The following is a 25,431-nucleotide window of genomic DNA, read 5'->3' as shown; positions in this document are numbered from 1 at the left end:
AGGACAATGTTTGAGAGGGGACTCAGTGGCCCTAGATTTACCCGGAAAGGGATAATTACAGTGTGACCTGAAAGCCCCGAACCACCCCCTCCCTCCTTTCCTTATTTTCATTGCCTTGGGCTAGTGGAGGGCTGCTTATTCCAGAGACTATCCTAAGGTTTTGAAGTGCTATCCCCACCATGGCCAGCAGGGGGCAGTGAACCACAACCTGTGGGCTGGTTGGATTAGGAATTCAGCAGTATTTGTCTTTAAATTAGTTCTCAATGTAGTGAATTTATTCATAAATTACCAGCCACCAGGCAGGGAGGCGCTCACTGCTCAGCCCTGGATCTATGTCCTGGCTTTGGACACACCTCTTCCCCTCACTGAGACCTTAAGAACTGTCTTTGCACCCCCAAATCACCACCCAGAAAACCTTCACCCTCACTCCTGTCTTAGACTATGCCTCTGACATTCTCCCTCCATGCGACTAGCTGAGCACTGGTTCTGGCCCGCTGTGCCTGCCAGCCTCCCTCGAGTCCAGCCCCGTGTCCCCCAGAGAGAAGTTGGCAGGAGACTTACCCCAAACTCGGTGACGAGGATGTCTGTGATGCTGCCCAGAACAGTCACAAAGTCGAAGATGTTCCAGGCATCGCGGAAATAATTCTAGAACAGGGACCCACAAGACAAAGATGCCGACAGAGGGCTCTATGCCCTCACCCGCAAGGCCAGAAAGGGGCATATAAGGGCATGACAGCTGTGTGCAAAGGCCTGTCCCATCAGAGACCTCCTCTTTCCAGCCCTGATCTCTGATCGCTTGGCTTGCCCCAGAGGAGATGCGGGGACCCGCCCCTGCTCTCGAGACCCCAGAATGTCACTGACTCCACAAGAGAGGTTAGGTGTGACGGAGAGACACCGCAGTGCTTGTTTATAATCATCTGTCTGTGTGTACATCTATGTGAGGGTGTCAGATCCCCCGGAGCTGCAGTTACAGACATTGTGAGCTGCCATGTGGGTGCTGGGAATTGAACCTGGCTCCTCTGGAAGAACAGCCAGTGCTCTTAGCTGCTGAACCATCTCTCCAGCTCAAGACATTGCAATGTGAACAGGCTCTCCTGCTGTGGCCAGCAGCAAAGAGGTGGGTACAGTCAGTATTTGAAACCAGGCTCAGGGGAGCCCAGAGTCTGCATGCAAGGCCCCATTATGTTTAAGGCCTCTGTCTAAGCAGGCAGCCTCTGAGTTCAGATCTTATCTCTAATACCAGAGCTGTGTGGCTGTGGGTAAATGGCTTAACCTCTCTGTGCCTCTATTTCCTGATATTGGTAAGAAGAGCAAGAGAGGACATTGTAGCAAGGGGCATCAAGGCTGCTGAGGGAGCTGTGAGCAAAGTTACTGCTGCAGCCAATAAAAGGTTCTCTAAACCACACACACACACACACACACACACACACACACACACACACACAGACTCTTATTTTTCTGTCTGTCTGTCTGTCTCTGTGCTGCACATACATGTCCACATGGGGCTGAAGGCTAGATGTCAACTTCAGGCATCCTTCCTCATGAGACATCCATCTTGTTTTTGAGACAGGGTCTCCCACTCCTCTGGCCCGACTGATTCAGTTAGGCCCCATGCAGGGTCCTCCTGGCTCTATCTCCGTAACGGAACTGCAGATGCATACATGCTTGGCTTCTGTGTGCCTTTTAAAAACTGAACCAAGCGTCTATGTGCGTGCCCAATTCCCTGGAGCTGGAGTTGCAGGCAGTTAAGGGCTTGACGTGGGGGCTGGGGTCGGAGCTCAGATCCTCATTGTACACAGCAATCACTTACTAAACCGAACCATCTCCCGGGCCCTGACGTCAGAGCTCTCCTAGTCTTATAGCAGCTGGCTATTCCAAGTGGTGACTGGGTCCCCAAGTAACAAGGGGGACTTCCCTGGTGACTGACACAAAGCCTCTGTTGAGAGAAGCCACAGGCTCAGGAGATGCTCATTACTGCCGCCTCTCTTGACGGACACATGCCCCAGCTCTATACCGGCTCAGGAAGAATGTTATTAGGCTGCACTCTTATCCCTGTTCTTTGTCAACAGTCATAGCCTCATGTCCCCGGAGAGCCTCTCCGACAAAAGTGAGCAATGTCTCCTTTGGCCTTCAGGCAGTCGTCTGCCTCGCAAGGAAGCCCCCAGAGCTGCCTGGGTCATCGGATGACTATGTGTGAAGCCTGAGTTTGATATACAGCAGGTGCTCAGCAGGTGAGTGCTGGTGTACACTTGCCCGGAGGGGATTCAGAACCCACTGGCACTTCTGGCATTTGGACGCTACAGGCTTATCTTCCTTTCCCTGGGCTCAGGGACTAGCAGCAGTTCCTGACAGAATAGCTGCTGGGCTCAATACTCCACCTGCCTATGGTCACTGCTCTCTGCTGCCACCTGGAGGCCTCATGTGGAATGCAGCCGCTGGTGCTCCAGACCTAAATGCTAAGGCCCTAGAATCCCTGAGGTCAAGGCTCACACGGTGGAAGAATGGCTGAGGAGAGGGTGGCTCTTCCCAGTCTGGAAGCCAATGTTCCATCTGTGCTTTCTCAAAAGTACCAGTGAGTGCAAAGACATCAAGGGATCTGGCATCCACTTGGTTGGAAAGGTGTTTGGAGCCAGGCTAGGAGCTGACACCATCCCTGCACATTCTCTGTGATTCTCATGTATAGTGCAACCCACAGGAGACACGGGACCTCTGGTTGTGCTCTTGCCTCAACACACCTGACTCCTGCCTGCAGGTACCTAGCGGGCACAGTGTCCCATTGCTCAAGCCAGAGCCTCTGGCAGAACTCATTAAAAAATTCAAGTTGGAAGCCAGGTGTGGTGGCTCATGCCTTTAATTCTGGCACTCTGGAGGCAGAAGAAGGAGGATTTCTGTGAGTTTCAATCTAACAAGGGCTATACAGGGAAACCTTGTCCAAAACAAACAAATAAACAAACAAACCACAACAATCCCACAAGATTGGGCTGTACATGGTGCTAGTGCTTCCGAACCCCAGTGTAGGAAGCTGAGGCAGGGAAATTGAGTTTGAGACCACCCTAGGTTACAGAGTGAGACTTAAACAGACAAACAAACAAACCTAAAAAAACAAAATAAAACCACAAGCAGAAAACTAAAATGTGGGGCTGTTACCCAACAACATGGAACTTTTGGAGGTGGGTCTGGGACACCTTCAATTTAAGGTATGCTGCTGCGCCTGCATGTGTGTGTGTGTGTGTGCATACACACACGCGCACACATGTGAAGTTGGGCCCTACCTGTGGATGTCAGAGGTCAGTCGAGGGTGTCTTTTGAGACAGTCCTGTGGCTTGCTGGGCAATGTGGTTAATGGACCCGAGAATCCTCCCCAGTGCTGAGATTACATGTCTTTTTCATGGGTGCTGGGATCTGAGTTCATGCTTATGTGGCAAACGCTGACCGTCTCTGCAGTCCCAATGAGCTTCATTGAAACCTTTTCTAGTATTCACGGAAGACTCACCCTGTGTCAGGCTCTACCGGTATCCCTCAGAGGAAAAGCCTCAGGCAAAGTCTCAGTGCAAAGGGTTGATCTGGGAGACATACCACTGAAGGGCGAAGCATTCCTGGTGTGCATTTCTGCATTTGACATTCGGGGGACTCTGCCCCTTCTAATCACGGCCAGGTGACAGGCCGAGTGGAAGAGGGGCAGACTTCCAGTCTAGGTTTTTCTGGTGCTAAGGCTCTCAGGCATCTCAGTAAGACAAGGGGAGGACTCGTGTCCTGGGAGGCTGGCTGAGCCCACAGGGAGCACTGACAGGACTGATGAACCAGGCGACCAACAGTGCAAACACCCTCAAGGCACTTTAAAGAAGTCCCTAACGTACTAACTCCACCTACAGTTTGAGTGAGGATCTCCCGCTACATGGGTCTGGGTCATCAGCCTGTGCTACAAAGGGAGGAAGGGAGGTGGTGTAACCTGTAAGACATGGGGCCTGGTGAAAAGAAGTGGGGTCACAGACACTGCCGGTCTCTGTGAATGAGGAGGTCGTCAGGGAACCCAAAACCGGGACAAATGAATGAGGTACCTATGTAATAGACCCGAGCAGACCTGGCTGCCAGGTTCTCTGCAGCCCTTAGTCTTTACCCTTTCTGGCTAACATACCCTGCTCGCTGCCTTAAACTTCTCCAGCAGCTAGGCTGCCCTTCCCTATACCCAGCCATCTGGGTGACCTGTCCTCTTTTTCTGTCTACTCTCTTGGCCCAGGCTGCCCCTCTTGGTCAGCAGCTCCTCTTAGTCTCTCTACCCGCCTCTCTTCACACGATCCAGCTCCGTCTGGCCATGCCCACGCCGGACTCTACCAGGCGTCTCTGCCTCTGGCCTTGCTCTCCCTTTTCTTTACAATACATGCTCTCCTCCACCATATTTAGGGGGGGGTCCTGTCCTTTCCTTCTGTGTTTCTTTTCTTTTTTTCATTCAGGGGATGGGGGCTGGGTTGTGTCCTGAGAGTCCTTCCCCTCCCCTCCCCCATCACTGCTGCCGGGTTTTGTTTGTTTCCTTTTTGAGACAGCTCACTATGTAGCTTTGGCTGTTTGGTTGGTCTGGAGCTCAATGTGTAGACCAGGCTGGTCTCAAACTCACAGAGACCCACCTCCTCTGCCTTCAGGTTGTTGGGATTCCAGGTGAACACTGCCACACCATCACACTGCCGTGCATAGAAGTTTGTTTGTTTGTTTGTTTGTTTTTAGGGGGATAGGTCTCATAGAGCCTAGGCTGACCTTGAACTCCTGATCCTCTCACCTCAGCCCCTCAAGACTGGAATTTCCAGTGTGCATTTCAAAGTTTGGCTAACCATCAGCATTCTGAAACAGCCATCAACACAAGCTAAATTCCAAGGTATCCGTGAGCCTTCTAAAATCCTACAAAATCGCTATTTTTTTTCACTCTTCCTCCTTCCCTCCCTCCTCTTTACCTCTCCTTCTTTCCTTCCCTCCTCTCCTTCCTTCCTTCCTGAGGCTTTGCTTTGCTATCTAGCCATGGCAGGCCTGAGGCTCACTCTATGAACCAAGTTGGTCTTGAACTTGTAATCCTGCTTCAGCCTTCAGGGTGTTGAGGGGTGCATGCTACCTGGTTTCAGAATGCCTAATATTTTGGTGTCAAATAGATGGTATCAGAAATATGGCAAGAGTTTGGTAGAGGCTGTGCCAGAGACCTACAGGATAGAGGCTAGGTGGCATAATTGGCAGAGGCTAGGTTCTCACAGGAGAAAGTTCAGGCCACTGTGGCAAGCCAGCTCTTTTCCCTTGCTCTTGGCTTCCCAGTTGCCATGAAGTAGGTGTCCTGCTTTGTGGGATGCTCCGCCATGGTCAGTGGCCATAGGCCCAAAGGTTGAAATACTATGGGCTGAAAGTTCTGAAACTTTGAACCGAAGATTAACCTTTCCAGCTTGATGAGCTGGATACCCCAGGTCTTTTGTCACAGTAATGGGAATCTGACTAACTCATCAAGATGAAAGAAAGTGCTTCCAGTTCAGTCAGAAGCTGGTGGGAAATATCGGTGTGATGCTTCCCTTCTAACCTCATAGCTCTTCAGCCTACCCACTGGTTCCTTTGCAGATCTGGGTGCCTCAGACTAAGACTATGCTGCCAGTCTAGACAAATTAAAATTGGTAGACCATGATACCCTTCTGAATGAAAAAAAATTGATTTGGAAAAAAGAGACAATTTCAGAATACATCTCACAGTCATGCCTGACAGTATAAGCTTCATCCCAGCACTTGGGAGGCCGAACCACAGGGACTGCAAGTTCAAAGCCAGCACTAGGCATAAAGTCAAGGCGAACCTAGCCTTCCTTTTTCTCTTCATTTGTGTGTGTGTGTGTGTGTGTGTGTGTTTATAGGCCAGAGAACAAATTCAAGTCATGTTGAGGAATGCTGCCCCCTAGAGATGAGGTCCCTCCCACTGGTCTAGACTATATCAGTTAGACTCCTTGTCAGGCCAGGGAGCCATAGGGTCCTCCTTCCTCCCCTTCCCCAGTGCTAGGACCACAGTGCATGGCATGATACCCAGCTTTTTATAAGAGATCTGGGGGATGAATCCTTGTGCTTGGCCAACTGAGCTGTCTCTCAGCTTTCCGCCTGGGTAACTCAGTGAAGCCCTGTCTCAAAACATGAAGTAGGGGATACAGATGGCTCAGCAGTTAGCACTGGCTGCTCTTTTAGAGGTCAGGGGCTCCATTCCCAGTTCCCTCATGGAAGCTTACAACTGTCTATAATTCTACTCTCAGGGGATTGGATTTCATGACCTCTTCTGGCCTCCAAGGGCACCAAGCACACGTGTGGAACACAGACATACATGAAGGCAAAACACCAATACACATAAATAAAGTGAACTAAAAACCAAGATGAAAAGTGAGAAGACAGTGGGTGGAGCAGTGGTAGAGGCCGCAAGGCTGGACCTCTGCACCTGGGAATTCCACTCGGGTGTCTGGACACTGTGCGCAACTCTCTTCCTTCCTTCCTTCCTTCCTTCCTTCCTTCCTTCCTTCCTTCCTTCTTCCTCCCTCCCTCCCTCCCTTCCTGTCTTTACTTCTGACAAGTATTACTCTGCCCCAGGCTGGCCTTGAATTCCAGAGTCTCCAACCTCAGCCTCCCAAAGTCTAGAGAGACAGGCCTGGCCACCGTGAATACTAGGGACTTGTTCTCTGTGGTTGTGATTTCCTGACATCAGGACCTGTGACCAGGTGATCTGGAGGACAGCTGAAGCCACACACCATTCACCCCTGGTCCTCCTGGGGGCCCAGAGCACACACCTTCTCCCAAACCCTAAGCCCTCTGAGCTCCCGCCACCCACTACCCTCAGGCCCCACGTACCAGAATCCCAAAAGCCATGACTTTGAGCACGCATTCGAGAGAGAAGAGGGAGGTGAAGACAATGTTGAACACTCGAAGGGCGTTTTCATAGGCCACCGAGGCTCCATAGAACTAGACGGACGAGGACAGGCAGAGAAGTCAGTGGCCTGGCTGACAGCCCAGAGAGGGCGCCAGCTCAGCAAAGGCCTGGGTCATGACACAGAGTCTCCCACTAGCAGTGGCTGGCCTCAGAATCACAGCAACACCCCCAGCTCAATTCCCCAAGGGCGGCAACTGCACACCACATCATGAGCCACGGCTCCAGTCTTTACTTGCAGCAGTCTTTGTCCCCAGATATGCTAACTAGTCAATTAATTAACCATAAAGCATCTTAATGATAATGTAGCCGAGCTTTCTTGTCAATGATATACATATATAACTTTTTGTGTGTGTGTCTACAGGCATATATGTTTATGTGTGTGTTTTGTGGGTGTGTCTGTACCATGTGTGTGATTGCCTGTGGAGAACAGAAAACTTACAGGTCCTCTAGAGTGGAGATACAAGCGGTTGTGAGCCCCCTTGCATAGGTACTGGTAACTAAACTCACGCCCTCTGGAAGACAGTTAGGTCTTAACCACGGAGCCATCTTCTGAGACCTTCTCCTTTTTACTTAATTTTTGGTGCTAGTAATGGAGTCTAGGGCCTAATACATGCAAGCAAGTGCTCTATCGAAGAGCCACATCCTCCCTTAGGCTTCATTTTTAAAATTTTAATTGCACATTACTGATTATGTATGTATATATTATTATATACACATGTATGTATGAACACGTGTATACATGTGGAGGTCAAAGGACAACTTGCTGTTGTTGGTTCTTTCCTTCCAACATGTGGGACCTGGGCATCGAACTCAGGCCATTGGGCTTGGTGCAAATACCTTTATTACTGAGCCATCTTGCCAGCTCTTTATATATTTTTATTTTTGAGCCAGGGTTTTACTATGTTGTCCATGCTGATCATGTATTTGTGACCCTCCAGGTAGCTGGGATGACATTGTGTTACCATGTTGGCTGAGCCTCCTGATTAGCACCCTTACTATTTTTGGTCATCTCCAGGACTCTACTAGTCTAATATGGCACAGGCATTTTTAAAAAGAGGAAGGCCTGGGAGTGGTATAGTGATGACCTAGAATCCCCCAGTGAGGGTCTGGAGGTGTGGCTCAGAGGTGGGGCTCTTGCCTGGAATTCCTAGTGAGGGGCTGGGGGCGTGGCTCAGAGGTGGGGCTCTTGCCTGGAATCCCCAGTGAGGGGCTGGGGGCGTGGCTCAGAGGTGGGGCTCTTGCCTGGAATCCCCAGTGAGGGGCTGGGGGCGTGGCTCAGAGGTGGAGCTCTTGCCTGGAATCCTCCAGTGAGGGGCTGGGGGTGTGGTTCAGAGGTGGAGCTCTTGCCTGGAATCCCCCAGTGAGGAGCTGGGGGCGTGAATCAGAGATAGTGCCCTTGCCTAGGACCCCAATGAGGGGCTTGAACCCTTGAAGCTCTGGAAGTTCCCCTCTCTGATCTCTTTCCATGTTCCACCCAGGACACCTTCAAGGAGGGTGTCTACTCCTCTCTATGAGGCCTCTGCTGAGCCCTAAAAAGCCAGACATCTGACTTCCTGAAGAGTGCAGGCTGGTGGGACCATGGAGTGTGCAACCATGTGAGACTGAGGCATGTGCCAGAGACCCCCAGAGCCCAGCCCCAAGCTTAGTTTAAGGCTTCTGGGAGGAAGGAGCTGGTCAGGCAGTGTGGTGGGGGCAGTGAAGGCTCAGTGGCAGTGTGGTCTGGCTGGGATGCTGTGTGGGTCTTACATTAGGACGGCGGGGGGAGCTCACCTTCATCATTAGCACGATGGTGTTGAGAGCGATCATGGCCATGATGGTGTACTCAAAGGGTGGGGACACCACGAACTGCCACATGCGGTACTGGAAGCTCTGCTTGTTCTGGGGCATGTGCCTGGTCAGCGGCTTGGCACTGATGGCGAAGTCGATGCAGGCCCTCTGTGGGAGATGCCAGCGCATGAGAGGGGACAACAGCAGGGACGACAGCTGCTCGCAGCCACCTGGTGCAGCTGCCCAGATTCCTTGCGGTGCTGGGCCCAGCTGGGATCCCTGCGGTCCTCGAGGGCCCCTCATAAAACCTGACAGCTCTGTTGCCTATTCCAACTTGGGAAGTGGCCACACCGCTGCCCAGCTTCTCTCCTGCAATCTCCCTTGCAAGCAGTCATCTACAGTACCAGTTTGCAGATGGAGAAAACCAGTTCAGAGAGGCTGGGCTTGAGGCACCGCTGAGGAAAGAACAGGCTGTAAAATGCAGCATCTGCTCTTAGGTCCAACAACTCCTTCTTTATGTTCTCTCTCCTTCCCTCCCTCCTTCCCCTCCCATCTCCCTCCCTCCCCCAGGATTTTTATGTAGCCCAGCCTGGTTCCAAGCTGCCTATGTAATCATGATGAATTCGTATGGAGCTTGGGACAGGAGCCCAGGGCTTTCGGGACTCCAGGCAAGGAGTCTACTGCTGAGCAACATTTCTAGCAGCTGTCTCTCCTTTGAGACGGATTGCACTCTGTAGCCCACACTGGCTTCAAAATAGTGATCCTCTTGCTCTGCCTTCTGAGCACTTGGCTCACAGGGCTGCCACTGTGGCCAGATAAACCATTCTTCCTTTCTGGGTCCCTTGCGTCTCCTAGTTTATGAGGGAGGCTCTGGGATGCAGGGGCTGCTGGCATAAGTCCGTCTGGGGGCTGTGGAGGCAGAAAACTGAGCTGCAAAGCTACAAAGGCTGCATGGCCTGGAGTCATAGGAACTGGCTTATAAAGAGCCATGAGGATTTGGTTATAATCAGTTGAGGTCTCCATGGATATTAGGACCAGAGAATGATCCAAAATGAAAAGGTGTTACTGGGGGAACTGGGCATGTGATACTTGGTTCAGTGGGCCACATAGGGCTGTGTTCACAGGAGAGTTAAGAAAAAGGTTGATCCATCAACCCTTGGGCTGTCATGAGGCTTCAGGGTTTTACTGATCTTCATGAGGTGGGAGAGGCTCTGGAATACATCTTAATGACTCACACTAGCATGTAAATCAGGGTTTCAAAGTGCCAAAAGCAGCTGAGAAGAGAGAAAGGCAAGACAGGAAAAAGGGCCTGGCTGGGGCACTTGAAGGCATATTTGGGAAGTATTGAGGTGAGTTCTGAAGAAAAACAAAGGAGGCTGAAGTCAGTGCTTGGGAGATGTTGTAAGACTTTACATCCCAGCAACAGTCTTCTGCAGGGAGGAGAGAGGAGTGACAGGCAGTGTGGATGGAAAAGATCATGTCCTCAGGGTAGGCAGCTGTCCCCTCAGAGAAAGCTGTGTACACTTCTCTCATACCCTATACTTGAGGATAGAGATTGCTCATTCAGCTGGGGGCCCCTTTAGTCGTCAGTGTGGCTGAAGAAGAGGTGCTAGCCAAGGTGCTCCTTGTTGGAACCAGTGATCTGGTCTGACAGCAAGAGCAGCAGGTGACAGGGTTGGGGTCAGGTCAACTAAGGAAAGCCTGCCTCACTGAACCCATGGGGACTAAGGAGAACCAGTGGCCTTGCAGGTTCCCAAGATGAGAAGAAGGCATAGTCCACGGAGAATGACATAGATTACGAAGCAGCCTTTCCTAGTCATGTTCTACCTAACGTCACTCTTCCCACAGAATCAGTCACATGGGACTGTATACTGTGCTGGTCCTCACTAATGCCTCCTTTAATGGGCACTTGGAACAGATGGCAGAGGATGACCACAGATCTTGGCCACTGTCATAGCAAGGTAAAAACACCCAGTGGGTAAAGGGTTTGAACAGAAGCCTCCTGCACCAGTAGGAAAGGCATTCCCAGGGGCCATACATTTGCATAGAGCTCAGCACCAGGGGTAGGCTTCCTCCAGTAGGTTGTTGGCCAGGAGTTCCCTGAGGCTCCATAGACCATATAGACCATTGTTTCTGCTCTTGGTTGCTTGCTTGAAACAGTAAGGCTGTACTGGCTGGTTTTGTGTCAACTTGACACAAGCTAGAGTTATCACAGAGAAAGGAGCCTCAGTTGGAAAAATGCCTCCATGAGATCCAGCTGTAAGGCATTTTCTCAACTTGTGATCAAGGGGGGAGGGCCCAGCTCATTGTGGGGGGTGCCATCCCTGGGCTGGTAGACCTGGGTTCTATAAGAAAGCAGAGATTCAAACTTGGTCAAATTTCAGAGAACAAGCGGCTGTTTGTGGCAAAGTGTTTCAATGTTCAGCTATAAATGGAGGGAAGTAGACATCTATATCACCAGATCCAAGGTTTAGACAACACTGGTGAAGAGAAGGCAGGAAAAAAAAATGTAAGAGCCAGAGTAAGGTGTGTAGTTATGTGTGGCTCTTTTTCTATAAAAACTCATTCCCTCCTTAAGCAAAGAGAAAGGCCCACAAAGCTCAGGAATCTCACATGACTCAGGAAGTTCAGGAAACTGACAAGACTTAGGGAGCTCAGGAAACTCACATGACTAAGGAAGCTCACAAAGTTATATTCAGTAGGCCTCTCCACAATGTTATGTATGTAATAAAGAATTGCTGGAGAAGAGAACTTTCCATGGAGCTGTCTGCAAACTGTATAGGGAGTTCCAAGATGGATACTGCTATCATAAGTTGTCACCCATGTTTCTTGTTTTGTCTTTGGTGCACTGGGGAAAACAGACATCTGTTTATATGTCCTTAAAGAAAATCATACAGTCACTCTGGGAGGAACCAAAAACTAGATCACTGGCATACTATCATTTGTTCTGAAATATCTTGGAAGACGGTTGTATGCTAGCTTGGCCAACAACAATAAAAAAGCATGGACAGAACCACTGAACATGAAGCATGAGCAAGAAACCATCCCTTTGTGGATTCAAGGAACTACTTGTTATAGCAGCACAACATGATTCAGACCAACTGATACATCCTCCTGATATCTGATGTGTGCATTTTTTTCTCCTTGGAAATCCAAAGGAAAGCTATCTTGCAGATTGAACCCTGCTTGGGAACATTTGCTGTTGTTCTGTTCCCATTTTTTTCCTACAAGTTGGTTTTACTAGGTCTCAAACCTGAGACAAATGGCTATCTGAGGTGTCCATTAGCATACCAAAGTAGACCTGACCTCAAGATTCTCCCAGCATCCCTCAGTCCTTACCTATTACAAGGTATGGCTGTCTTACCATAAACTTTTATTTACCCTAAACTTCTTCAGCCCAAGGCTGGGCTGTTCTTTCCCCAGCTGCCTTTCCTTATATAATCCAGCCATTTTGGTTACCCAGTCTTTTGGTCTACTCTTTACCCTCTTGGCCAGTTTCTTGGTCCAGGCTTGGCAGCTCCTCTCCCTTCCCCCCTCCCTCATCTCCTCACAAGGCCTAGGGTCACGTTCACTTTGAACTCTCCCGGATGTCCCTTCTCTGTCCTACGCTCTCCCTTTTATCTACAATAAACCTTCTCTTTCTTCATGTATCTTTTTTTTCAACCAGTTTTTTTGCCGTGTGTGTGTGTGTGTGTGTGTGTGTGTGTGAGAGTGGGGGGGCAATATGTGAGCTGTGTAACAGTTTTAAATCAGGGGAACACAACTAGGCAGTGTTACCTCATTTTTCTCCAGGCTGTACTCCTCCATCATCTTGTCCCCCTGCTCCTGAAAGGTGATGATGATCAAGGCCACGAAGATATTGACAAAGAAGAAGGGAAACACTACAAAGTACACCACGTAGAAGATGGACATTTCCATACGGTACCCGGGGCTGGGGCCCTGGTTCTCAAAAGTGGCATCCACCGAGTGCTTGAGGACCCTGTGAAGTGTGGGAAGGAGACGGGAGCGATGGGGGGGGGGGGAGGGGAGGGCAGAGGCACAGGAGCAGGGGAACAAGAGACGGAGAAGAAACAAACCCAGTCAGTGACTCTGACAGGCATGGGACTGTGTGCCAGAGAATGCTCAACTTCTCACACTTCTTGATCCACTTTGCACACAATGAAACGGACATTCCGGCAGTTTGGAGAGACTCAGAAAGAAGTGTCATGTTGGTATCTAAAGCTAGGTTTGTGGTGACAGATGAGGTAAGGCACTCTAGAGGCATGAGTCCCTGTGAGGTATTTAAACAGAAGTGGCTGTGGGTGTGAAGCAAGCTCAGGAGCAATGTTCGTGGAAGTGTGGTCAAAACAGCTCTGTACAGACACAGGATGTGCCCCAAACGTTCTCTTGGTGGGGTTCAGTGCCTTGAATATGGAAGGCCCCGAGTTCCATTCCTGGCACTACAAAATAAAAATAAGGTTTTGTGTCTGGTGAATGCAGTGTTGATGACTGTCTTTTGCTCTGTAAATAGTCCCTAATCTAAGAATAAGTTTGGTGTCTAAGCAGTGCCTGGGCATAGCAGATGGGATAAATGTGTTTGTTCACCGTGATGACCATGGTACCTAATTTGGACAAATCATTTGTGTGACTATGAGTTTCTTTTTGTTTTCAGTTATGTGTATACTTTCAACTATGACATGTCTGAGAGCAGGTTCCCTCAGAGGCCAGTAAGGACTGTCGAATCCCCTGAAGCTGGAGCTACAGGTGGCTGTGAGGTCTTCTATTAGAATTGCAATTAAGAGAACCCCAACATCTACATCTGTGTGCACGCCTGCCATGCGTGTGCACGTGTGGGGTGTGTGGAGGTCAGAGGACAACTTTTGAGAATTCTTTCTTTCTGTGTATACCCCCTTTCCCACTGAGCTATCTCACTGACTCTGCCTTAATTTTGAAAATACGCCCTCTCACTGAACCTGGAGCCTGCTGATTTAGCTAAGCCGGACAGCCCTGAAACTCCTGGAGTCTGCCTGTTTCTGCCCTGTGTGTTGGGGTTGGAGGAGTATGCTTTGAGTCTGGCTGCTGTGAAGGTGCTGGAATTCAAACTCAGGTTCATTATTAAGTGACCCATTCCTCCAGTCCTGAGGTGCTTTTTTCCCCAAAGGTTTTTTATTTTAAATTATGTGTATGCGCAAGTATATACACACATGTGCAGTGCCCTCAGAGTTTAGAGGCTTCAGCCCTAGCGGTACAGGTGGTTACAAGCCTGATGTGAGCGTTGGGAAGCCATCTGGTGTCTTTTGGATAAACATAGTCCTGTTCAGAGCCACCCCTCAGCTCTGTGTTGTTTTGAGTCTCACTGTGCAGCTCTGGACGGCCTGGAGCTTGCTGTGGCCTCAAGCTCACAGAGACGCCCCCTTGCCTCTACCTCTGGGGATTCTGAGGCTAAAGGTGTGATCACCACGCCAAGAAAGGCTGTGTTCACCTTTGTGCTGCTGGGGAGAAGCCTGGGTTTCCCGAGTTGGCATAAATGTGACCCCCACAGCCCTGCGGGGCCACTCCTAAACTGTGAGATGGCATCATGTTAACAACCTTGGGCACAGGGCCGGCCTTTGACACCCCTGTTCTCCTCCCTTCCCACTCTGCTCCCCTGCTCCCAGGGTCCCCGGCCCTTGCTACTCACTGTGGCCAGCCCTCTCCCGTGGACACCGTGAAGAGCGTGAGCAAGGCCCAGAGAACGTTGTCGTAGTGGAACTCATACTTTTTCCACTCTCGGTCACGGGCCTTCACTTCATTCTTCTCATACAGGAGGTACTTGCCTCTGTCATGGAGAGTGGGCTAGTCAGCAGGGCACCACCACCTCCAGGGTGTGCTGTCTAAGGTCACAGCGCTGACCCCGTGAGAGCGACCCTGGCTTGAATGTAAGTGTGGGGGACACAGACAGGATGGAGAGGCAAATACAGGGACACCCTATTTCAGGGTCCTTATACCTCCTGTTAGAACAGCAAGTAGTGAGTTCAAATACCACCCAAGACTCTGATCCTTTTGGTATCTCAGGGTCTCCTATATATTTATCTTCAGAGAGGGGAGTGGGCTGGGCCTTCCATGTGCACACAGAACACGTCTACTCTCTAGCACAACTTTTTTTTTTTTTGGAGACAAGTGGTCATTCTGTAACCCCACTTTGCCTTGGAACTCAGGGTGATCCTTCTGCCTTAGCCTTCTGAGTGCTGAGGTCCTAGGTACACCACACCTGACTTTTAAAACTACTCCAGGCCCAGGTTGACCCAGAGTTACCCCTCTGCCTCAGTGTCTGGACTGTGGGTCCTGTACCTCCCCTCCCCTGCCGCGGTGTCCCCGAGATCGTCCCCACCCACCGACAGTCTCTCTCAAACTCCTTGGACTCGTCCGTGCAGTGGAAGAATTTCCCCTTGAAGAGCTGCACAGCCACCACGGCGAAGATGAACATGAACAGCATGTATACAATGAGGATGTTGAAGACGTTCTTGAGCGAGTTCACCACGCAGTCAAACACGGCCTGCAGCAGAAGGGGGGCGTGAGGCAGGGAGCACGGCTGTTCCTGGTGCCCCCGAGGCACCCACCGGTTCTAACAGCTGGGCTGAAAACATTGGAGGAAGATAGACTCCATGCAGGCTTGTCACCCTGTTCCCTAACTGCAGTGTGGTGGCTGTGGACACAGTAGGTGTGCTGTGCCAGGCACCTCACAGCCATTTTTGGACAGGGTCTCTCTCATGTGGGCTTTAAGAAGGTCACCTTGACTTTCTAATGCTCCTGCCTCCACCACAGTGTGAGTCACTGGGTATGGAATCCAGTGCTTCTGGTACACTAGGCAAGAATTCTGCCAAATGAGATACATCCCCACCCCCTGCGTTTTTAGACAGTCCTGTTGGCCTAGAGCTAGGCTCTGCCCTTCTCTGCCAAGACCCGTCAAAAGGAATCCTGATCCAGGGCAGATTCTGCTAGCCAACCCCCTTTGCTGCCACCTTCTGGACAAGTGTAGCAACTACACCCGTACACAAAGTCAATGAGCAACCAGCATCTCCTTCAATGTAGTTGTGTGACAGGGGTCCCCTATGGACCCAGGCTGACAGGACCTGGGGTTGTCTTTCCGCAGCCCATGAGTGTTGGGGCTCCAGGTGCACACCACTGTGTTTCTCAGTACGGTGTTCTGGAGCACCGTGTCTGTGTGTGGCCAGCTCCAGGACCCTCTCTCCAGACCCGTCTCACCTTCAGCTTTGGCAGCCGCTTGATGGTCTTCAGAGGCCGTAGTACCCGGAGGACTCGGAGAGACTTAATGGTGTTGATGTCCTTTCCTTTGCTATTACCACTGTCGGGTGATGTTAGGGTTGGGAAGGGGAAGAGACGAGGAAAAGTCAGCCTGGGAAGGAGGGGCCCACAACCCCACATGGTCCCCGGCTCTGGACCCAGGTCTGGGCTGAGCTAGCCACATCTCTTCCCTTTCTGATGGATGGTCTAGCTTTGCCCTGGAAACCAGATCGCTTTGAGGGGTCCTGATCTTGTAGTTTGTTAAAGACCTTGCCTCTGCACTGAGTTTTGTTTTGATTTTTAATTAGCTTTTATTTTTTTTTATTTTTTTTATTTTGAGACAATGTCTTACAATCTTACTATGTAGCCATGACTGTCCTGGAATGACAGAGCTCCTCCTTCATCTGCATCCTCGGTTAAAATTATGCACCATCAAAGGGCACCAACGTGTGCAGCTGTCTGCACCAACACTTCCATTGCTCTTTGTAGCAAATCAAAGGCCAGGCAGGTTGGTGAACCGTGAGAGAGGACCTACCCACCTGAAAAATTCAGAATGCTCCCCCGCCCCATGTTCCCTAGGCTGAAGGACAGAAGTCACCAGGGGCGGGTCCCTTCAAATGACAACACGGTCTCAGGTGTGGCTGCTGCTTCAGTCTCCAAGGTCCCCACCTACCTTGGTGGTAAAAAGTAGGACCTGTGGGCTTAACCGAGCAGACTCCAAAGACACAGAGCTCTTAGCTACCCACAGCTTGACTCCCTAAGGCCATCAAGAGCTTGAGGTTAATGGCTCCCACCCCTACCCAGGGCCCAAACACAAATCCTAGGATGGTGTTTGCCTGCTGGCTTCATGCCCAAGCCCCAGAGGGTGCTGTTCACTGGGATCACCTTTTCCTCAGACCTCTCACATCTGCTTCGTCTTTTCATACACGCTAGTCACCATTCCTTTCTCCTGAGGATCCCTCCTGAATCCGAGCTCTTATGAGCAAGGCAGACCTGATGGCTGGGCATGCCAAGGCTGTCTTCAGTCTTGTCCAACTCACTGCTGCACCGCCTAACGTTGGGCCATAATCCCTGTTTTTTTTTTTTTTTTTTTTTTTAAAGATTTACTTATTATATATGAGTACACTGTCGCTGTCTTCAGACACACCAGAAGAGGGCATCAGATCTCATTACAGTTGGTTGTGAATTGAACTCAGGACCTCTGTCTGGAAGGGCAGTCAGTGCTTTTAACCTCTGAGTCATCTCTCTAGACCCTCCCCCTTTTAAATTGAATTTTCTCCCCTCTTCTTGCTTTTGGAGACAGAGTCTGGTCTGACTGGGTAACTCTGAAACATTCTATGTAGACCAGGTTTGCCTTGAACTCAGAGATCTTTTTTAAAAAACTTCTACTGAGTGCTGGGCTAAAGGGTACACACCACCATGCCCACCTAAAAATCTTTTTTTGTTTGTTCCTCTGTGTAGTTCTGGCTGTCTTGGAACTTACTCTGTAGAGCAGGATGGTCTCAAACTCGGAGATCTGCCTGCCTCTGCCTCCTGAGTGCTGGGATTAAAGGTGTGCACCACCACTGCTGGACTAGCCAGAAAAGAATTTTAATTACATTTATTAATTCTGTGGGCACGTGTGTGTCACAGCGTGCATGTCAGAGGACAACATTCGGGAGTTGGTTCTCTCCTTTCACCGTATGAATCCTGGGGGTTGAACTCAGGTTGTCAGGCTTTGCTGGCAAAAGCCTTTACCAGCTTAGCCTATCAGCTTTCCCTTTGTCAATACAATGTTTCACCATGTAGCCCGTGTCGGCTTTGACCTCTGACCTCATGCTCCTGAGTACCTGCACACTCAGGTACTCCAAACATAGGTGTGCCTACTGTCTGCCTTTGCACAGAAGTAACATCCACTCAGCCATGCCGTCCTCCCTTTCTTGGTGCCTCCCTAGAAAGCCATGAGCTATGTCAGCTTGATTCTATTCCAGAGAGATCAGATGTCAGACTTAGACAGAAAGCCTGCTTTCTGTCCTAAACAGGAAACCCCTCAGCGGCCCAACTTGTGATGAACTCTTCAGAGTGTTTTCTTTAATCGTGGCTCTTGTCCCAGCTACTGACTCACAACTGGTGTGAGGTCTCAGGACATGCAAATAGACAAAGGCTGCATTCCAAGGGACAGACATGTCCCTATAGGCAGATCTGTCTGGCAGCAGGGCTTCTGGTGGAGAGCACTATTTCCCGGCAGAGTGAGAAAAGTTGGTTTTGGCTGTGTGTGGTCTCTGTGCTTCTGACCATCTTGGTGAATGTGTGTGTATGTGTGCATATGCAAACATGTGCTGTGGTGTATGTGCATGTGTCTGTGTAGATGTGTGCAGGTACCTGTGTATGTATGTGGAGGCCACAAGTCAACCTGAGTTGTTACTCATCTTTTGAGGCAGGGTCTCTCACTGGCCTGGGGTTCACCCAGCTGGATAGGCTGGCCAGTGAGTCCCAGAGATCTGCCTCTTCATCCCCATAAGCAAACCACCGTGTCAGACATTTCACATAGGCTTTAGTGACTGAACTCAGGCTCTCATGTGTGTATGTCAAACACTTTACCAACTAAGGAGTCTTCTTTTGATTTGAGAAAGAGCCTCTCTGTGTAGCATGGGCTGGTCTAGAACTCTGTAGACCAGACTGACCTCAAAGTCTGCCTGCATCTGTCTCCTGGGTCCTGGCTGAGATTAAAGGTGTGCACCACTCCACCCAGCTCTGATGTTTCTGCTTATATCCTTTGTCCACTGATCATTAGACCAGTCTTTCCCATTTCTAAGTGCTTGTGATAGATTAAGGAAGAACAGCAACTTCTATCTTTATCTCTTTACTGTTTTGGAGGCAGGGACACAGTATGCAAATCAGGCTAACCTGAAACTCAAGATTTTCCTGCCACACTGAGTGCCACTGCCATAGTGAATTAGAAAGATCTGCCAGACAGATGCTCCTCAGAGTGGTGGCCACTTCCTCCCCTGAAAGCCTGTTTCCATACTTCAGCTGCTTGGGTGACCCTCTCCCCAGCTCCTTGGCCCTGTTGACATCACACGCGAGGAGGAACACTCTGGCCCCTTCTGTTCTAGGTAACAACTGGAGGGTCACAGTGGCAGATGACGCTGTGATCCCTTGTGGCTCCTCCACCCCTGGGAAGCAGGCTCTGGTCACAGTTAGCAACAGGACACGAGCAAGAACAAAGGCCACCAAAAAAGGAGGCCAGAACCAACATGGCTGCGAACGGGGCACAGAAGACGAGACAGAATGAGAGAGAGAGAGAGAGAGAGAGAGAGAGAGAGAGAGAGAGAGAGAGGCACTTTACCGTGTACTGCTCCTGGTGAGGTGGCGTCGGAAGGAGAGACAAATCGTGAGTGGCCTCAGAGAGAACACAGGACACAGACACACAAAGGCGCTGGGCTCTGGGACCCCAAGAGGACCAGGAAGCCAGCCCCTCCTTCAATCTCTGTACTGGGCAGAACACGGTCCTAAGAGTAGCTCTCCATGGCAAATTTCCAAGGAGCAGGGATCCCTGGGGCTGCTTGTCACCCTGGGTGAACTAGTCACTCAGTCACTGCCAAGAGGAGGAGGATTGCTTCCTGCAGCCATCCAGCCATGGGGACCCAGCCTGCTGCGGGTGAGCTTTGTGAGGAAAGGACGGAGGTTTGAATGCTGCCCCGACTGCCAACAAACCTCATCTGGAAAATGGGCTTGGCTTCAGGATGCTTTATAATGGTATAGGTAACCTCCACCTAGTGACTCATGTCAAGATGTAGCTCAGGCTGGCCCGAAAAACTGATCTTCCTGCCTCAAACTTTTAAGTAGTTGGGATATAGGTGTGTGTGTGTGTGTGCGTGTGTGTTAGAGAGAGAGAGAGAGAGAGAGAGAGAGAGAGAGAGAGAGAGAGAGAGAGAGAGTTGCTGATGATGGAATCCAGGGGGATCTCACCCATGCCATGCTAGGTCAACATTCTACGCCGACCCCAGCCCCTCACTGGGGGGTTCTAGGCAGGGGATCTAACCTGGAGCCATGCCTCAAGACTTCACTTTACTTTTTATTTTGAGATAGGGTCTTGTTAAGTTTCCTGGCAGTCCCAGTCCCTCAGCCTCCCGAGGAGCTGCATTATGCCTGGCAACTCTCTCTTGTGGACCGACACGTTTACTGTCTAGGATATCCGTGCAGAACTCAGGGCTCTCAGACCTGCAGGTCCTTCCCCACGGGCGTTAGAGATGCTTCCAGTGGCATCTGCATCGTTTTGGAAGCCCAGAGTTCCTGTACACCAGGGCAGCCGTACTGTCACTGATCTCCGTCCCTACCTGGATTGTCTAACGTGCTGCTGAGTCTTGAGTCACGGCATTTACCTGCAGGAGGATGGCACCATTGGGCCCATTTTCCAGATGAGACATTTGAAGCCTAGACAGGGAGAGTGACTTCCCCAAGGGCAGAAAATGGCAGACTGAGAATCAAACCCTCGTGCATACATCTTGAGCTTGAGTCTTCCTTCCTTTGGGGCAGGGCTGTTTTGAGGGTGTTGCTGGAGGGTCTCTTCTTTGGTTGTTGGGACTGTGGCTCTGGGGGTGCAGGAGTGGCTTGACCAAGGTACGTGCCAGCTCTGTAGGGCTGGAGGCGCCAGAGAGACTCTTGGCAGTGAGTGGGAGATCATGATCTAGCAGCTGCTGTGAGATGTCACCTGGCTGCTCCAAAGCACGGGCACTAGGCGTGATGTCGCTCATGGTGACAGACTGTGAGATGGCTTGTTAGTGATGGTGCATGGGAGATGGAGCCATGGTTAGAGGATAGAGCACACGTGTATGCACACCCACACAGACCACACATACAGATGTGGGTGACAAGGAGGAGGGCAGGATCGTTCAGAGGATTTCGCACATCACTGGGAGAGAAGAGGCATGGTCCTTGCCTCAATCCCTCTTATCCGAGGAGGGAGCAGTCTCCCTCCTTCTACTTCCTGCTTCTCGGCCTCCCAGACTTTCCAGGGAAAAAAGGACCCAGTAGGACAGGTTGCTGGTCTATTCTCCAGACCCCTGCCTCAGCCTATTTCTCATCTGTGGAATGGGCATGGCTACCCTGATGTAACAGCATCATAGACAACGCGCTCGAGGTACTTCCTCTCACCTGAGCTGTCACATCTTGCTGCCTGAGAAACTACGGAACGCAGAGGGTTCCAGACTCGGGGAACTTCTTTCCTTTCTTTTCTAAGACATTTGTGTTCCATAGCTGAGGCTGGCTGAGGAAGCAACAATCCTCCTGCTTCAACCTCTCAAGAGCAGGATTACAAACACTTGCTACCACACCCGGTGAGAGGTACCTCACTGCTGCTGGGGTTTCCCACCTCGTCTCTGAGCAGAGGGGCTCGTGATACAGACAACAGAGAGACAGCAAGCTGACACTCCACCATGACATCACCAAGGAGACACCAAGCAAAGACTTCACAAGTTGAAACGCCCAGGTACAAGAGATCAGCAGCCTGTTGCTAGGAATTATGGGGCAAGGGAGGGGTTCTGAAACTTCTCCTAGGAAACAAGTAGCAACTGGCATCCCTTTTGCTATTGGACACGCAGAAGTGGCTTAACCAAGGTGCTGGCCAGCTTGCCCTGAGCTGCAAAGCACAGTCTTTGGCAAGAAGTAGCAGGACCAAGTCAGTTCTTGGTAGTGAGGTAGGTAGGGGCATGGTAGGGTGTATCTCTTCTGCCATGCCACTGAGGTATCTACAACTGCAAGCTCTTCTAAAATTCCAAGAGAATCCTTGGCTCATGCTTCCAAAGCCAGTTCTGTTAGAACGGCACAGGCATGGGGATGTTCCTGGTCTGACCTGCTCTTTTATGGAAAGCAAGGGATTCGAGGCGCACAGGGTAGCATAGTGTCTGCACCGAATTCATGAGAACATTAAAAACTTGACTCTAGGGCTCAGGTCTCATGCAAATGTCCCTGGCTCCATCCATAGGACCAGAAAAAGAAAAAAAAAAAAATGAAGAGAAGAGAAAACAGGTGGACGGGGTGGGGGGTGCAGAGGGAGAGTCTGAGAGACAAAGAGAGAGACAGAGAGACAGAGATAGAGAGACAGAAGAGTAGATAAAAAGGAAAGAGGGCCAGGAGTCTGGCCAAGTCAGGCTTGCAGGCCATGGGAATACCAGTTCATGGCCACCGTAACCACAGCTCACTGTGCCCCAGGGAGCAACGTGGTAGGACCTACTGTAGCCCTTCACCTGGGAATGGGCAGCAGTCCAGGCCCTCTGTGATGAAGCGTGAGCGCTCACTGAGAGGCCTTACTTGCTGAGGAACCAGCAGTAAGACACCCAAAGAAGCCCTCAGGTTTCTGGGCTGGATTAGGTGGGTAAGGGTCCCTGTAAGACCTTCCTTTCTGGGAATGACCCATGTGACAGGCACAGCCTATGTTCCCAAGAAGGACTTCTGGACTAGGAGCAAGCTAGGTCAGTCCCTGATATTGATGTCTGCTGTCTGAGACTGCTCTGCAGCATAAGCTGCCAGGGATCTTGGGATCCCTCTCCGATTAGAACTAAACTGGGCTCCATCTTGGAATAGCTGCCCGGAAACTTGGATGACAGAGCTCACATACCTTTGAGAACGGCCACTGAAATACTAGATACCATGTGACGTGGATGCGCGGATGCGCAGGTCTCAGGTGACACTCTGGAATGGCATTCCGAACTCAGGCACCATCTTAGAATGATGGCCAGACTTCAGCTAACATCTTGGAATTGGCTTTTTACCCCTCAAACACGTTTGGAATGGCTTCTTGAAACTCAGCTGCCACCTTAGGATGCTGCTTTTCTGCCTGAGTACCATCTTGAAATGGCTCTCAAGAATTTGGACTCCATTTTGGGATGCCTGCCCAGACCTAAGGTATCACTTTGGAATGGCCATCTAGAACCTAGGTGCCTACTTGGAATGGGCACTAAACTCTGCTCATCTTGGAATGACATCAAGAGTTTATGAGTCATCTTGGAATGGCTGCTCTGCTCTCCAGTGCCACTGTGAAGTGAGCCGTTGTCTTGGAATGTAACTCAGAACTCAAGTGCCACTTTGAAATGGCTGCCATTTTAGAACGGTCACTCGGAAATTGGGAGCCATATTTAAAGCCACCACCCACAGCCGGGGTGCTGTCATAGAGCAGTGCTATGGTGTGTGACCTTGCTGAGGGCGGGGCATCCTAGGAGCCTTGGGAAGGAGACATAGAAGGAGGCCAGTAGGTGTGCCCTGAGGCACAGGTGGGATGGGACTCTCATGCACACTTGATTTCTGATTGTCTTTTCGGGGCACCCCAAAGAGACAACATGGGGAGGGAGATGAGATGTCCCCAGAAGCAAGAAAACCAAGCAGCACAGCAAAAGGCCACCGCTTTGCTGTGGCAGGAGTGGAAGGTGGTCTGGTCCCCTCCTTCCGTCCTTCCATAATGGTGATGACATGCACAAAGCCAGTTGTAGCTGCACTGGGGCAGAACCCCTGCTGGCCCATAGCTCCCTTTCCTATCTCTGAACCCCAGCATATGACCCCACATCTGACAGTGGGGCTCAGACTGGGGCTGGGCAGGGGGCTTGCATGGAGACTTACGTGAAGGCAAAGGCCACCAGGGCCCCACTGACCACTATGAAGTCCAGAATGTTCCATAGGTCACGGAAGTAGGCCCCCTGATGTAAGACGAGGCCCAGGTCGATCATCTGAGGGGAAAGGACAATGTGCTCAGAGCCTTCAACCTTCCCTAGGACAACACCCACCTGGGGCAGGAGGGGCGGGCAGAATCTCATATCCAGGATGACATGTGGCCCCTTCTGGGGAAACGGAACCTGTCTTGACAGTCTGAAGTCTAAGTCTTTGAACCCGAACAGATGGTCATGCATCAGCAAGTGTTGTAAACTTGATATTTGGAAACTTCCAAGAAGCTATCTGCTTCTTAATTCCTCCTTGGTGACCTGTGGTTCCTGCCCTCACCATGGCCCACTTGGTCTCTGATAATCCCTTCACCTGTCGCCTGACAGCAGCCAGCAGAGTCCTTCCTCCTGGGCTCTCACGGAAGTCCTCCCAGTCACTGCCCAGCCTTACTTCCCTGATTTCACCTGCTGCCCCTCCCCCTCCACACCTGCCTGGCGAATGCCCCTCCTGTGGAAGCCCCACTTCTGTTCTTACCTTGATCACCATCTCAAAGGTAAACACGCCTGTAAAAACATAGTCAAAATATCGCAGCACCTGCAGGGAGAAAAGGCAAGGGACCCAATCACAGGCTTGACCAGGGACAGACTAGACTCCTGGAACCTACTAATAGTCCACTGAGGCTGGACAGGGCCAAGCACTGCTCAGGAGCCACGCCCAGGCAGAATCAAAGATGGGCAGGGCTTGAATAAAAGTGTCCAGAGAAGATGGCAGCAAATCCTACCGACTCACCCCCCACCCCCCACCCCTGGTCTCCAAGACTGCCCTTTTCACACACTCCAAGCCCCTTGCAGACTAAGAGGGCCTTGGAGGAGTCCACCCCATCTTGGGGGTGATTGTTCTTGGGATGATGGGGTTGACAGGCCAGTGTCTATGCCCTACACTCCCGTTTTTCTGGGAGCATCTTCTGAACTCTGGGGCCACCTGGTCATCTGGCTCTTTCCCTCTGAGGGTACCACTCAGTCTGGGATGATAGACCCTCCCCTTCCTCACCAACTGTCCTGCCCAGAGCTGGGGTTTAGTTGTTTCTGCATGGATTAGCAATGGCCTTTGTCCCGGCCCTTAGCTTCTGGAGCCACCCAGGACACCCATGTGCATGGAGGGGTGAGGGTAGGGGTTGTAGGTTCAAGGCTGGTCATTTCTGAACATGACCAGCAGATGGTGGTATAACCACCTAAATCATACGGTTCCACCCACAGTCCTGCATGGGTCCCCCTCTCTTAGGATAACAAACCTGCTGGGCCGCGCACTCAAAACCCCTAAGGCGGCCTTGGAGGTGTGCTCATGACTGTTTGAATCAGGCCCTGAAGCATCCGCCTAGCCACTTCCCCTCCTCACTGAAGCGGGAGTTTCTCCTTGCTCACTTCCTAGGGCTCATCTGATTCCCACTCACTCTTGCTTCATGGTGTGGGTCAAATACCATTTCTCTAGTGATGCCTTCCACGGTCTCCTGCCAAAATGTTACCTAGGAGCTGGGCATGTGGCTCAGAGGTAGAGCTCCTGCCTAGAAACTCCCAGTGAGGGGCTGGGGTCGTGGCTCAGAGATAGCCTGGGGGATTTGTTGTATCAGACCGGAAGCGAAGCCAAGACTCACATTGTTGCGGGGTGCGTTGGGCTGCACCGGGTCCTCGGCAGCCAGCGCGATGCTGCTCATGGCAATGACCATGAGAATGCACATCTCAAAGTAGCGCAGGTTCAGGATGTAATGGCACAGCCGGCGAAGGCTGAGGGCAGAGACAGGGTGGGGAGGGACACTCAGATCGCAGGTTCATGGGTCCTCCCCCTCCTCTC

At 51.0% G+C, this 25,431-nt stretch overlaps 1 protein-coding gene across 1 annotated transcript in view; it reads right to left on the bottom strand.

The window, feature by feature from the left end:
* CACNA1A (calcium voltage-gated channel subunit alpha1 A) overlaps window positions 1-25,431 on the bottom strand; it is a gene marked incomplete at its 3' end in the record, with an annotated part of 212,417 nt that overhangs the window by 38,913 nt on the left and 148,073 nt on the right. The window contains exons 21-30 of the mRNA XM_080936643.1: window positions 25,235-25,364; window positions 24,118-24,177; window positions 23,545-23,651; window positions 15,913-16,012; window positions 15,042-15,202; window positions 14,348-14,485; window positions 12,466-12,667; window positions 8,692-8,856; window positions 6,843-6,953; window positions 562-645 (exon numbers count right to left, since the gene is read on the bottom strand). Of these exons, the coding sequence (XP_080792769.1) occupies window positions 562-645; window positions 6,843-6,953; window positions 8,692-8,856; window positions 12,466-12,667; window positions 14,348-14,485; window positions 15,042-15,202; window positions 15,913-16,012; window positions 23,545-23,651; window positions 24,118-24,177; window positions 25,235-25,364 (1,258 nt within the window). The remainder of the gene's footprint in view (window positions 1-561; window positions 646-6,842; window positions 6,954-8,691; window positions 8,857-12,465; window positions 12,668-14,347; window positions 14,486-15,041; window positions 15,203-15,912; window positions 16,013-23,544; window positions 23,652-24,117; window positions 24,178-25,234; window positions 25,365-25,431) is intronic.

This window comes from Micromys minutus (genome assembly GCF_963924665.1).
Source record: "Micromys minutus genome assembly, chromosome: 24".
In the NCBI taxonomy this organism is placed as follows: Eukaryota; Metazoa; Chordata; class Mammalia; order Rodentia; family Muridae; genus Micromys; species Micromys minutus.
This window is presented reverse-complemented; position numbering and strand designations above follow the sequence as displayed.